We start from the raw sequence: 12,299 nt of genomic DNA on the forward strand, positions 1-12,299 counted from the left end.
ATTGCACAAACCGAGTATACAAACTCAAAGGTATTGCGTCGCAACACTCCCACTAAAGAAGCCAGTGTTGCCATAAACTTTCTTCTTATTGTCCGTCAACTTTCTTCATATTGTCACCAAAGATCCTTCTCGAAGTCGACTTCAACCTTTCTCAGATTTAGCATGCCCAAAAATGCAAAATCAAACTACCGAACTGGGATTTAGTATAACTTTGAATGCTGGGCACATACCCAAGCTTAAATTCGCAACCCAAAATCAAAGGCAATACTTTTTTTCATATTAAAAAGTAACTTAGCTTATGTATTTGAAGTTTCCGACTTTTGCGAGAACTGCTCACTCTCTATTTTGCTGCTGTCAAGCGCAGGTCCCGACGTTACCCTTCGGGGGGGGGGGTTCACAAGCGTCTCCGTATCCCATCAGGCGACAGTGATCCGGCATAGGCCACAGCGGCCCTCGTGTCCTGGCTTTTTTGCACCTAAACGGATCGCCAATGGCTCATTGGAGGCACTGCGGAGCGAAAGTCCGGTTATCCGGTACCCGTGAATTTCCAGTCTTTGACCATTCGTGCTTTACTTGGTGGTATTTAGAGAGTCAGGATAGAATTAAATTTTGAAAAAAGAGTAAAATATACTCTGGGGTAAGGGGCTGATAGCCCGGACATGTCAGAATTACTTTTAGAGGGCTAGGTGACGTGTTAAACTAAGGTTTTATGGCTAAAGCCGTACTTTTATTAAACCCTTACACTAAAATGTGCCCTTTATTGTTAACTTTATTTCTGGACTTTGCTGCCCAATAATTGAAATTCCACTTTGATCTTGTAAACATATCTTTGAAGCCAAATCTTACTTACGTATGGCATCTTTATTTATGGAACTCTTACTTAAGGTCTTTAACGCCCATCATAAATCGGAGTTTTTCAAACTGATTTTGACGCAAGGGTTTAGTTAAGGCATCCGCTATCATATCATTGGTGCTACAATAAGTAACCCTGATTTGCTTATCTTTATGTTTATCTCGTGCAAAAAGATGTCTAATATCAATGTGCTTAGTAGAAGAGTGACTGCACGGGTCCCGTATTATCACACCAACAATGAGTCGGTAGTAATTGCTCGTAGCCTAATTCTTGCAGTAGTAATCGTAACCACATTGCTTCTCTTACTCCTTCACTAGCGGCGACTAGCTCTGATTCCGCTGTATTAAGACTAATACAATCTTGCTTAATACTCTTCCAGGTAATGCATGCACCAGCGAGAATTGATACATATCCTGTAATTGATTTCCTTTCTTCAGATGCATTCGCGAAGCTCGCGTCTGTGTATAGCTCTAACTTAATAGTACTATTACCATTGTACTCAATGCCATACCTCGACGTTCCTTTCAAGTACTTTAGTACTCGCTGAGCCGCTCTCCAATGAGTCTTATTATAGCAAGATAGATATCTACTAAGCTCTCTGACAGCATTAGCGATATCAGGTCTAGTTCCCCTAACTAGGTACATTAAGGACCCAACTAACCCTCTGTAGTCGAATGACTGTGCCGCTATTTGCTCGGGTGACAATGTCTTTTCCTTCTCTAAGACCACAGCTTTAGCTTGTGGTGTAGGTGCAGTATTGCAGTCTTTCATCTCAAACTTATCTTAAAGGTCGTTAATATACTTTTGTTGAGATAGGCGTAGAGTCTTATTTGTAAGGTCTCTTTTAATCTCCATTTTAAGCAGGTAGTGCAACTCACCCAAGTCTTTCATAGTAAACTTGTCAGACAGCTTAGCTTTAAGATCATTTATAGAACTTAGATGTGATCCTGCAATTGTCAGGTCGTCCACATACACACACACTATAAGGACGTGCTAACCCCCTTTATCTCCCACCGTTTTAGATACAAGCAATGCTCTTTCTTGCATCTAAAAAAGCCTAAGGTTTTTAAGAAGGTATTCAAAACTTCATACCAAAATCTAGGTGCCTGTTTCAGTCCATACAGGCTCTTCTTTAATTTGGCAAACTAGATTTATAGTTCCTTTGCGAAACCCCATTGGTTGCCTCATGTAGATGTTTTCACTTAAAACTCCGTTTAAAAACGCTGTAGATACATCCATTTGGTGTAGATGCAGCCCTAATATTGTGGCTAATGCCAGTAATAAGCGCAACGATTCATATCTTGCTACAGGTGCAAACACCTCTTTATAGTCAATTCCATACAATTGTGTATTTCCTTGCACAGCTAACCGTGCCTTAAAACGGTCCACTGAGCCGTCGGCTCTGTATTTAGCATCAAACAGCCAATGACAACCCAATGGCCGTCTTCCAGTAGGAAGGGGTACTAATTCCCACGTTTTATTACTTAAAAGGGCGTCATACTCTGTCTTTATTGCACACTCCCACTGCTTCGCATGTGGGCTATTCCTGGCCTCCTTAATTGACCTAGGAATAGGTATTCTGGCTGTCTTATTAATAGCTACAGTATTTAACTCTGTCACGTAGTCGTTGAGCCGCACATTTGGCAGTCGTCGTCTTTTAGACCTACGAACAGCACCGTTTTGCACTCCCACTTGTCTGGGTGTCGGTGGTCGAGAGACACAATCTGGGCCAGTGGTGTCAATATCCTGCACTTCAACTTCTAGATTAGGTCTAGTTCTTTTACCTAGGCCTTGAATTACCTTTTCTTCTTCAACGTTGACGCTACAGTCCTCGATAGGGAACGATCGACTGATCATTGCTTCAGTACCAGCTGAGCTAAACTTTACATCACGGGCAATAAGGTATTTATTAGCCTTAATGTCCAGGAGTCGGTACCCTTTATGTTTAGGCGAAAATCCCAACAACTTACATTCTATAGCCCGATCGCCTAGTTTAGGATCCTTTCGTTTTGACTTTGGTATATGCGCATAGCAAGTGGAGCCCCAAATTCTTAACCCTAACCCCTTTGGTTTATGGCGGTGCAGTAACTCATAAGGGGTTTTCATTTCCAGTCTAGCCATTGGTAGTCGATTAGTGACATCCACCATATAAAGTAGGGCCTCAGGCCACCATTTAGCAGCCATATTAGCACCTCTAATAGCACACCTAACACCAGCCATCATGGTCTGGTGGGCTCGCTCAGCACTGCCATTTTCTTCTGGAGATTCAACATTAGAGCTTTCAAACTGTAAGCCCAATTTATCGCATATTTTGGACACTTCAGTGTTTATAAATTCTGTTCCACCATCAGTCCTTATTCTTCTGACCTTATAAAGAGGAAATTGACACGACAGCTTCCTCAATAAAGACTTAATTTTCCCAGGTACCTCTTTTAAGGATTTTACGATAATGTACCACTTATAAGCAGTGGCGTCATCTACAACAGCCAATGCGTATCGGTACCCAAAAGATCCGTATAAACCGTTAACTCTTAATCGTCCGGTTGAATCCATATGAAGTGTATGTAGTGGTTCATTACTCTTATTTCCCACCAAATTTCTATATGATATTCTTTTGTCCTTCATTTGAGCGCACGTTTTACAGAAAAACAAGACCTTCTTAAGCTCTGAATACGAAATATGAGGAAGAACCTCAATTTTCTGGTTGCTGATAGTCCTAATTAGACGTTCCTTACCGACATGACCCAGTCTTAGGTGCCACTCCTTTAAAAGGTTAGCTAAGTTACCACTCTGAGTGCTAAAAACACGCCTTTTAGTCGGTTTAATACTCGGTAAGTAATAGACTTCTCCTATTGCCACTGCTGCAAAGAGCAATTTTTGGTCATTCCCTATAAAAAAAAGAAATTCACCTGATTTTGACTGAAAGTGCCTAAATCCCTGTCGAGCTAAATAGTAGGCACTCAACAAGTTACTATCACACTTACGGTCAAAGGAGACATCACTTAGTGTTAATACACTCAACCTCTTTTTAGGGTTTAAAACGGTAAGTTTTATTGATCCCTTTAGTGAGCTATGAGAAAAGCTCCCGTTTCCGTAGGTAAAAGTGTGGCCCTGACTCGGTTTTAGGCTCCCACTAAACCAGCTTCGATCTGATGTTATAGCTCGGCCTGCACCAGTATCAACCACCCGCATATCATCGGTCAGTTTTAACTTCTTCAAGGCTCTCAAATAGGAGTGATGCTGCTTACGTACCTCCTCTTCGATGTCGTCCATTTGTAGTGGGGACCTGACAGAGGTATCCGGCACGTTGCCACCATCCTCAAAACCTTTATGGTAGGCGGGGTCCAGATCCTCAATGTCGTCCATCTCCTCGTCCTCAATGCACTCTTCCAGAAGAGTATTCCCACACTCATTTAGGCGCTTTTCCCCTTCTAGCACCACCGATTTGAGGGTATTAATCGGGGTTGTCTTCGCCTTCTTGGCCTTCTTAGCACCCGGTGCAGTGTTGATATCGGTCCTAAAAAGGGGTCCACCTTCGCGGTTAGGATCCCTATCAGCGATCATCACCGAGCAGTCCGATTAAAAGTGTCCACTCTTGAGGCAGTAAAAACACCTTTTTCCACCCTCACCTGCACCGCTTTTTCTCTTGACCCCGACATTGTTGACAGGAATCGCTTGGGTTTTATCCATTAAACCCACTTCTTTCTTCGATCGGTCACCAAAGGTCTTGCGTAAGTCCACTTCGACCCTATCCACCGTGAAGTCCTCTTTCTTCATGGAGATCGCTGAAGCCCAAAATTCACTTGGGAGTTGTGACAGGACTTCAATGCACAGCCAAGACTCGATCACCATGTCCTGGCCGAGCAGCTTCCGAGACTTTCTGTTAATCTCGTTCTTTGCCTTCTTAAGCTGCGCGAAAAGTGTCCTTAAGTCACGCCAAGGGCTACGCAACACCTTCGACCAGGCCCGGGTCAGCTCAATCAGGCCCGCAGCGTCACCTTGGCCGAAGTCCTTCTCGAGAAGTCGAATGACTTCACATGGGTCCATGGAGGACACCACATCGGGAAGGGTAGAGAGAAAGAAGTTTGAAAGGACCTGATTGAGCAGGTTTTGTAAGTCGCCCCTTCCTCTCATCCAGTGCATCACGTCCCACCGCGCTGAGAGCGCCTCTTGCTCGTCCATTTTGGTGGTCGGTGGTGCTGGCTTCTTAGGATTGTCCCGCAGGAAGTCGGCCATGAGCACCTTCGCTTCAGGCTGTTCCTTCTCTAACAGCTTCGTTTGGTATTGATGGTCCAACTGATTGACGTAAGTCAACAGCTTGTCCTTCCACATAGTGTAGGACTTACCATTAAATTTCTCGAGGCCACCACCAGTCTTAGCAATAGCAGCCATTGAGAAGTACTTGAAATGTTGCTTACACACGTAGTTGGTAGTTGCCGTCAGTTTTGGATATGAGGTGGCATCACATGGCCACCTCTCCACCACATCCCTCGGCTTATCTTTAGTTGGGTGGACGCTGGCCTCTTTCCTTCAGCCATTGCCCTTATTGACATTTATCCAATCAAATAGACTATTTGATTGCCTTTTAACCTATCATATTGCACAAACCGAGTATACAAACTCAAAGGTATTGCGTCGCAACACGAACTAACTGTCTCGTTAGTGGGTTCTCAACCTCGCACAGAGGAAGATTTCGCTCGACAATCTAGCGTAGCCAGTCGTACATGTGAGTCGTCGTTTCGTCCACGAATCCAAAAACCTCGAGGGAGGTCAGGTTTCGGCGCTGAAACTCAGCATACTCTTCGCCGTGAGTGGGATGCTTCGAGTTCAGGTGAGAGATCAGGTTTGTGTAGCCTGGGCGCTGGGCTTGCTTGCGTGGCTGTTCACAGATGTTGCACCGGTAGAGCCCAGGCTCAAGAACGGTGTAGAAGAAAGCGGCGAGTTGCTGGGACGACATGATGTAAATCAAGAATGACCGTCTTCTCAAAGATTGAAAGTGAACTAGGCGCTGAAAAATGGCTGGTGGAGAGGAATGGGTGGCTGCAAGCCACTCGAACGGTAAGCCTTTATATTTGTATTATTCCGTCCCTATCACACTATATTATTATCCCAAAAAAACAATAATCCGTAGTATAATAACAAATGGGTAGTAATTGCGGTATTGATATTATTTTCTCGGAGGCCTGATCACAACTTGTGATCAGGCATTCACAACTATAGTGAACAGATTCGACTGGTCGGTAACTGGTGATTCGGTCATCAAGTGGTTTGGGGAGAAAGGAGGAAACTTTACTGGAGGGACGACTTTTTCGTCTTTGGAGCTGATACTACGCGTTATCGATAGTTTTGAAAGTGGGGCGGCTCAGATATCCCTGCTTATGGTCGCTTTCACATAAGCCGAGCCCTTGATTGATCAAGATTTTTTTTGTTCGAGATGCGTTGGGTTGTTGTGGAAATGGGTCACTCAGGAATCAGACAAGAGCTATTTTAATGCAATTGGAAAAAGGTTCAAGACCGCCGACCCTCATCTCCGTGGGGCCTCGATCCAGTACTTGGAGGGCTATTTGAGCGATGCTAACATGAAGGACGACGTGATGCCAGTGCTGTCTGAAGCTGTTCCAAAGCGAATTTTGTGGTTGAAGAAGGAAATGAAAGAAAAGGATACGTGGAAAATGCCTAATGCGAAGTTGTGCGATGACGAAAAGGTGGAAGCATTTCTTCGAGGCCCCGAATCTTCATGACGACATTATAATTTGATATTTATGAAAATATTAATACATTTTAGGACCTTGAGAACTATGCTTCGAAGTACACGTGCGAGGTTCAGGAGAGCTGTTCATTTGAGATGTCCAAATCTGCCTACCGTAAAATTTATGTGGTAGCAAACGAGGTCGACGGTATTGCGTTTGTGACGATAACAAAATACCGCGAATGGTTCTTCAATTAACAAGCCGACTTGGCAGAGTACCAGGCTGAGCTACACCGTCTTGTCGACCGTTTTGGCGGTGAAAAGTGATGGAAAACCTGAAGTACTCTGGGCAGTGGGCGTATCGAAGAATGAGGGACAGGAGGTATCAGGAAGAGTTGAAAACGGTTTATCCTTTAGTTGGCTTCTCTTGTGTTTTCCAGTTAGGATCAAATTTATTCTGTATTTTCAGCAAAAAGAAGCGAGTTTTCCATGAACGCTGCGCGAAAGATCACCTTTTGTTTTTTTGTGTGTCACACGTTATTATAAATACATTTGGTGTGTCAAACACAAATCGCCTGAAGGACGTTGCTCGTGACCACAGGAAGCTCAGACAATTAACGCTCCATGAAGCACCGCGTCGCCTTCCGCAAGCTCAACCGCACGTCTGCTCATCGCGAGGCGATGCTGCGGTACGTTGCCCACCTCTCATCTCTACATTTAACCGATTCCATAATCATTTTTGCTAATTGCCTATGATGACACAGTACCATGGTGACGCAGCTCATCGAGCACGAGCGCATTCGCACGACGCTGCCCAAGGCGAAGGAGCTGCGTCGTATTGCCGATAAGGTGGTGACGATGGCTAAGCAGGGCGATGAGCCCGCTCGTAAGCGCGCCCAAAGCGTTCTACGTACGCCCGAGGCACTCACCAAGCTCTTCGACGTCGTGGGTCCTCGCTACGCGTGCGTCCTGCTGCTGCTAATATTGGTAACGCATAACAAACTGATAACAACGTTATGTTACTATATGCAGACTTCGTGAGGGTGGCTACACGCGTATCCTCAAGGCCGATTTCCGCAAGGGTGACGGCGCCGAGATGGCTGTCATTGAATACGTCGACCGGTATGAATAGTTACAATTAATTGCATACGTTTTTCGTTAGCTATTTGCTGACAATAATTGTTATTGCGATGCAGACCGGGCGAGATGCGCAAGGCGAAGCCGCCCACGGGCATTGAGGCTGCTCGCGCTGTCTTTGAAGCTCAGGCTGAGGCTACCCAATAAGTGTAAGCGAGGCTGATACCACGCTACTTGACATTACTGGACAAGAGATATCTAAACGCCTTCATCATCCAGTTAACGAGTCTTAGGCCTTGGATTTCCTACCATATTGCCGTGTCGTCTGCTCCTGGTGTTCGATCTCGTCTTCCGACGCAGGTGCAGCGCCTTCCAAGTGTGCGAGTCGGTCGTCCACCGTCACCATGAGCCCTTTGACCTTGTCCATTTCGTCTCTCAATCTCGCAACTTCGTTCCTATCTGCGGCCAGTTTCTGCATCGTTTCATGACACGCTATTGCTGCTTGTTTCATCCACTCATCTTCTCCACTTTCACCTTTCTGCATGGGGTCTCCCAGTGTGTAACTTGTGATTGCCTCGGTCGAAAAACTAAATAAGTCCCGGATCCCATCCAACGCCACTGGCGTAGTTAAATATTTGCGTCCGAGGACGGCTTGGCAGTTATGACACAGTAATTCATAGTACGAACTACCTGCGTCCAGTCCGCTATTGGCTGTTTGCACTTCAGGAGCCAGCGCCACGTTGGTCACGTGACTTAACGTTACTAGCCAGAGCTGCTCTGTGGAGCACACGAAGGCGTAGGAATCCCCAAAAATGGAGCGACATGTGCTGCATTGGAAGACCACGAGAGGCATGGCGCCTTCTTCTTCCCCCTCCGTGTCTTGACTTTGCATCTCCGTCAGTTGTTCTCCCTCGATTTCTTCCTCCTCTTCGATCGCTTCAGACTCAGGATTGGTCGCTTCATGTTGACGGATTTTACTGCGGCTTCTGCTCACTCCAGCGACATCAAGCGCTGTCTGTGGGATCGCCAGTGTCCGCGCTTTCTTATAGGATAAAGTGTGCGTCACTTCGACGCCCTCAGCGCGTCCATCATGGTGGCGTTTACGAGGAGCTCCATTCATCGCCGTTGTCGATTTTTGATACGCCTGACTTTAAAACTTGACATTTGCAAACAAAATAAAGCGAATGATTGGTCGAGAGATCTGGCGCGAACGAATATGATTGGTTTGATTTGTTTCTCATTTCTTATGTACCTCCGTCTTACCCCGCATATAAGGCATATGTGTTCTAAATAAAATACGGGATTCGCTCGACATCTAGCTTAAACCTCAATTTGACCACATACCTAATTAGAAAACATGTGGCTGACACCTACCTAAAGCAGTGTTGTATTCATTTACAGCACATATGCCTTATATGCGGGGAGTAGTTTTTGTTGCTGTTTGACCCCTTTAATTGTGATTTGATCTCTGTTTCTTGGTCCGTGGCTTTTGATATTTGAAGAGTTAGTCTTTTTTCCTGTGCTTGACTCAGTCCAAGCATCTTGTTTGTCTTCTTTTCTATAATATCTCTTCCCCTTCTTTTACCAAGCATCACCATGGAGCTAAAAGAACGTCTGAGTGCCATTGCCGTTGCCGTTGTTGCGGAAAGAAGCGTATTGCGGATGCAGGTCGGCGAACCATGGGTGCGCCATGGCAGCACGGGCAGAGATACGACCGGCAGGGTCGTACACAAGAAGACGCTGCGTTTGACACAATAAAAAGCGTTAATAACACAAAGCAAAACCTTGAAAATAATCCAGTTGAGCGCACCGAGAGTAGGTCCAGACCCACACGGTCAAGTTGTGGCACCACCTTCGACAGCAGCTGGGGACGCCACTGTGGGAACGACGTCTTGTAGTCTGGTAGTGTTGACACACCAGGCCACATTTCCTCATTCGGAGTGCCAAGAACGCGGAAAATACGGAACAATTCATCGATCTCCGAGTCTCCGGGGAACAATGGCTGCTTATTGACCATCTCTGCAAAGATACAGCCAATAGACCACGAGTCCACTGGCGTCGAGTAGTGCTTGGCACCTAGCAGCACTTCGGGAGCTCTGTACCACAACGTCACAACCTCGTGTGTATACCGTCTCAAGGGAACGCCGTATTCTCTCGCAAGACCGAAATCGCCCAGTTTGAGGTTGCCATACTGATCAATGAGCAAGTTTTGTGGCTTGAGATCACGATGTAGGACCCGGTTGGCATGGCAGAAAGCGATGCCCGCCAATAATTGGTACAGATAGCTCTTGACCTGGAAGACTTCCATCCTGGCCGGGAGCTTCTCGAGACATCGCTTGAGATCCTGCTCCACAAACTCAAAAACAAGATACAGCTTGTTCTTCTGGTACACTGCGTCGTAGAGGTACAGCACGTTCGGGTGGGACGACAGCTCCTTGAGCAGTGAGATCTCGCGCATGGCTGTGGATGGAATACCCTCTTCATCCGGCTCCAACCGGATCTTCTTCAGTGCCACAATGCGGCCGTTTGTTAAGTCTCGCGCCTTGTATACGATGCCATACGTGCCCTCGCCCACCTTCTCTACCTTCTGATAGTTCTCCATTGGAACTAATCAAGAGTTAACAGGGAGAAACCAGCTAGAGTGAATTAGGGCGCCACAGCGCGAAAAACACCACGGTGCGACTGAGTAGACGACGCGGACAAGTGCTCAAGCTGCTAATAGCTGAAGATGCTGGCGGTATTAGGGACGTGTACGGAACAGGAGTACAGTAAGTGCTCGAGGTCCTAGAACAAAAAACTTAACAGGTGTATAGTATACGCTGGACCAGAATACATGTAGCTTTCCGTCACAAAAGTTTACACCAAAGTCTGAAGTAGCTTTTAAGTGGTTCACAGCTTAAAAATAAACCACAAACTTCTCGTGATGGAGAAGCGCTATCCCCGCCGTTGGAGGTTCTTAATCCTTTGGTGCTCTATTCTGAAGAAGAAGATCGCGCATTTTGGAGCATATACGTCGGGTTGATCTGTCTGTCTCAATGTTCGCATTCCTTTACGGAGAGGAGAAGATCTGTCAAAAATGGCGCGAAGCACTTGCGCTCAAGGCAGCGGTTTGTCACGTATCAGTAGTATGCGCCATTCAGATATGGCTGTGTTTTCACCGATATTGGCATCCCAAAGAAGAGTTATTCGGGAATTCACGTGCCTAAGGTAGCGGGAGAAACGCGATGGTAGAGTGGGGTGCGAGGATTTGATGGAGATTCGATAGCCTTTTCTAGCCTCGCCAGTTTTACGCCAAGTTGCGTTCGAGATCGACAATTATGTAGATTCAAGCAGTGGGTCAGATAGTGAGAGCAATGAGAATGACATGGAGGACGATGAATTGATTGGTGGTTGGTGCTCTAGGTAATTATTGCTGCGCGTGTCATGATCAACTCTTTTTTATCTACGGCGAAAGTTCTTACGTGTAATACCGTAACAAAAATATTATCTACGTTTGCTGTCGTTTCTTGGTTAAATGAATGATATTTACGTTTTAACTTAGCTCGAAATTGTTGTTTGCCAGATCCGCCGCATACATTAAGCGTTTTTTAATGGTGAGCTAACGCGCGGCTAAATCATTCTTCGATTAAGGACGGCAATTCACAATATTCATGGATAGGCTGCCGGCAAATAACCAGATCTTTCGTTTTTCTTTAGTCGAACAATCATGTTTTTTTACTTTTACTACGTAAAGAAAGCAGTATTACTTTCTATGAAAATATCATGAGTATATCTAGATTTGTAGTTTGATGCGAGTGCATCTCTACAAACTTTAAGTCCTAGAAAGGGTTCGACGAGTGGTATCCCTGGCTAGTGTGGGTGCCAGCTCCCCACATTTGTTGCGGGAATTTTTGTTGCTGTCCCTGTTGAGGCAACCCACCATAAAGTAGAGCAGGGGGTGGGGCGTCAATTTCTGCAAAGGGGTCTACTTCTGGAGCCTTGGTCGCCATACTTGGCATAGGAGCAGGTGCCCCTTGTACAGGAGGTGCATCAAAATCAAACACACTCGTCGGAGTGGCTGCAGGAGCTTGTTGCATGGCAGGAAAAGCGAAGGGGTCAACCTTTGCAGGACCCGAAGCAAACCCGTCGTTACCTGCACTCTGACCGAATGAAGTTGGCGACGAAAAGCTCGCGAAGTCTGCGAAGCCCTCTGTGGGTGCCGTCCAGGTCGTGTCAAATGCACTCGGTGCGGCCTTTGCAGAAAGTGGTTTACTGTCTGAAATGGAGGGGTTAAAGTCCATGTTCAACAGATCCGTAGCGTCCGAGGTCTTGGTTGCAACAGTTTCCTTCCTCGCTTCGGTCTTCTTGGTCACTTCAGCTGAAGGTTTTTCAGCTTTGGTCTTCTCTTTCTTCTTCGACACACCACGCAACGGAGGAAGTGGACGGCCGCAAATAACCTCAGTGATGCACTCCATAACATGTTCGATTGTCGCGCGCTTATCGACGTCAGCTGTAAGCATACCGGCATGAACAATGGAGTCTTGGCGGCGATTGACCGAGGGATAACCGATCTGATTATCGTGGGTGACTCCCGGCTTGCAATCCAGCAATCCATGGGGGTGATAGCATGCAAGAAGGAAACGTTGCAAGTGGAACTAGCTCGGCACAAGGATCTCACGAAACAACTCAACTCGGTCCGGT

General features: G+C 46.1%; 4 protein-coding genes across 4 annotated transcripts; 1 reads left to right on the forward strand and 3 right to left on the reverse strand.

The window, feature by feature from the left end:
* Nucleotides 1-7,122: 7,122 nt before the first annotated feature.
* On the forward strand, nucleotides 7,123-8,424 carry PITG_19448 (50S ribosomal protein L17, putative; the record flags this gene model as incomplete). Its single annotated transcript, XM_002996933.1, has 4 exons — nucleotides 7,123-7,231; nucleotides 7,307-7,504; nucleotides 7,575-7,664; nucleotides 7,739-8,424. The coding sequence occupies 4 exons, from the start codon at nucleotides 7,167-7,169 to the stop codon at nucleotides 7,824-7,826; spliced, it is 441 nt and encodes a 146-aa protein (XP_002996979.1).
* Nucleotides 7,909-8,739, reverse strand: PITG_19449 (uncharacterized protein; the record flags this gene model as incomplete). The annotated part of the gene is made up of 2 exons (XM_002996934.1): nucleotides 7,909-7,924; nucleotides 7,976-8,739. The coding sequence occupies 2 exons, from the start codon at nucleotides 8,737-8,739 to the stop codon at nucleotides 7,909-7,911; spliced, it is 780 nt and encodes a 259-aa protein (XP_002996980.1).
* A 482-nt stretch (nucleotides 8,740-9,221) lies between these two features.
* On the reverse strand, nucleotides 9,222-10,221 carry PITG_19450 (cell division protein kinase 2; the record flags this gene model as incomplete). Its single annotated transcript, XM_002996935.1, has 2 exons — nucleotides 9,222-9,359; nucleotides 9,430-10,221. The coding sequence occupies 2 exons, from the start codon at nucleotides 10,219-10,221 to the stop codon at nucleotides 9,222-9,224; spliced, it is 930 nt and encodes a 309-aa protein (XP_002996981.1).
* Nucleotides 10,222-11,564: 1,343 nt separating this feature from the next.
* Nucleotides 11,565-12,118, reverse strand: PITG_19451 (cleavage induced conserved hypothetical protein; the record flags this gene model as incomplete). The annotated part of the gene is made up of 2 exons (XM_002996936.1): nucleotides 11,565-11,586; nucleotides 11,661-12,118. 2 exons carry the CDS (start codon nucleotides 12,116-12,118, stop codon nucleotides 11,565-11,567), a joined length of 480 nt encoding a protein of 159 aa, XP_002996982.1.
* Nucleotides 12,119-12,299: the final 181 nt, after the last annotated feature.

Source organism: Phytophthora infestans, genomic scaffold (assembly GCF_000142945.1).
Source record: "Phytophthora infestans T30-4 supercont1.96 genomic scaffold, whole genome shotgun sequence".
Lineage (NCBI taxonomy): Eukaryota > Oomycota > Peronosporomycetes > Peronosporales > Peronosporaceae > Phytophthora > Phytophthora infestans.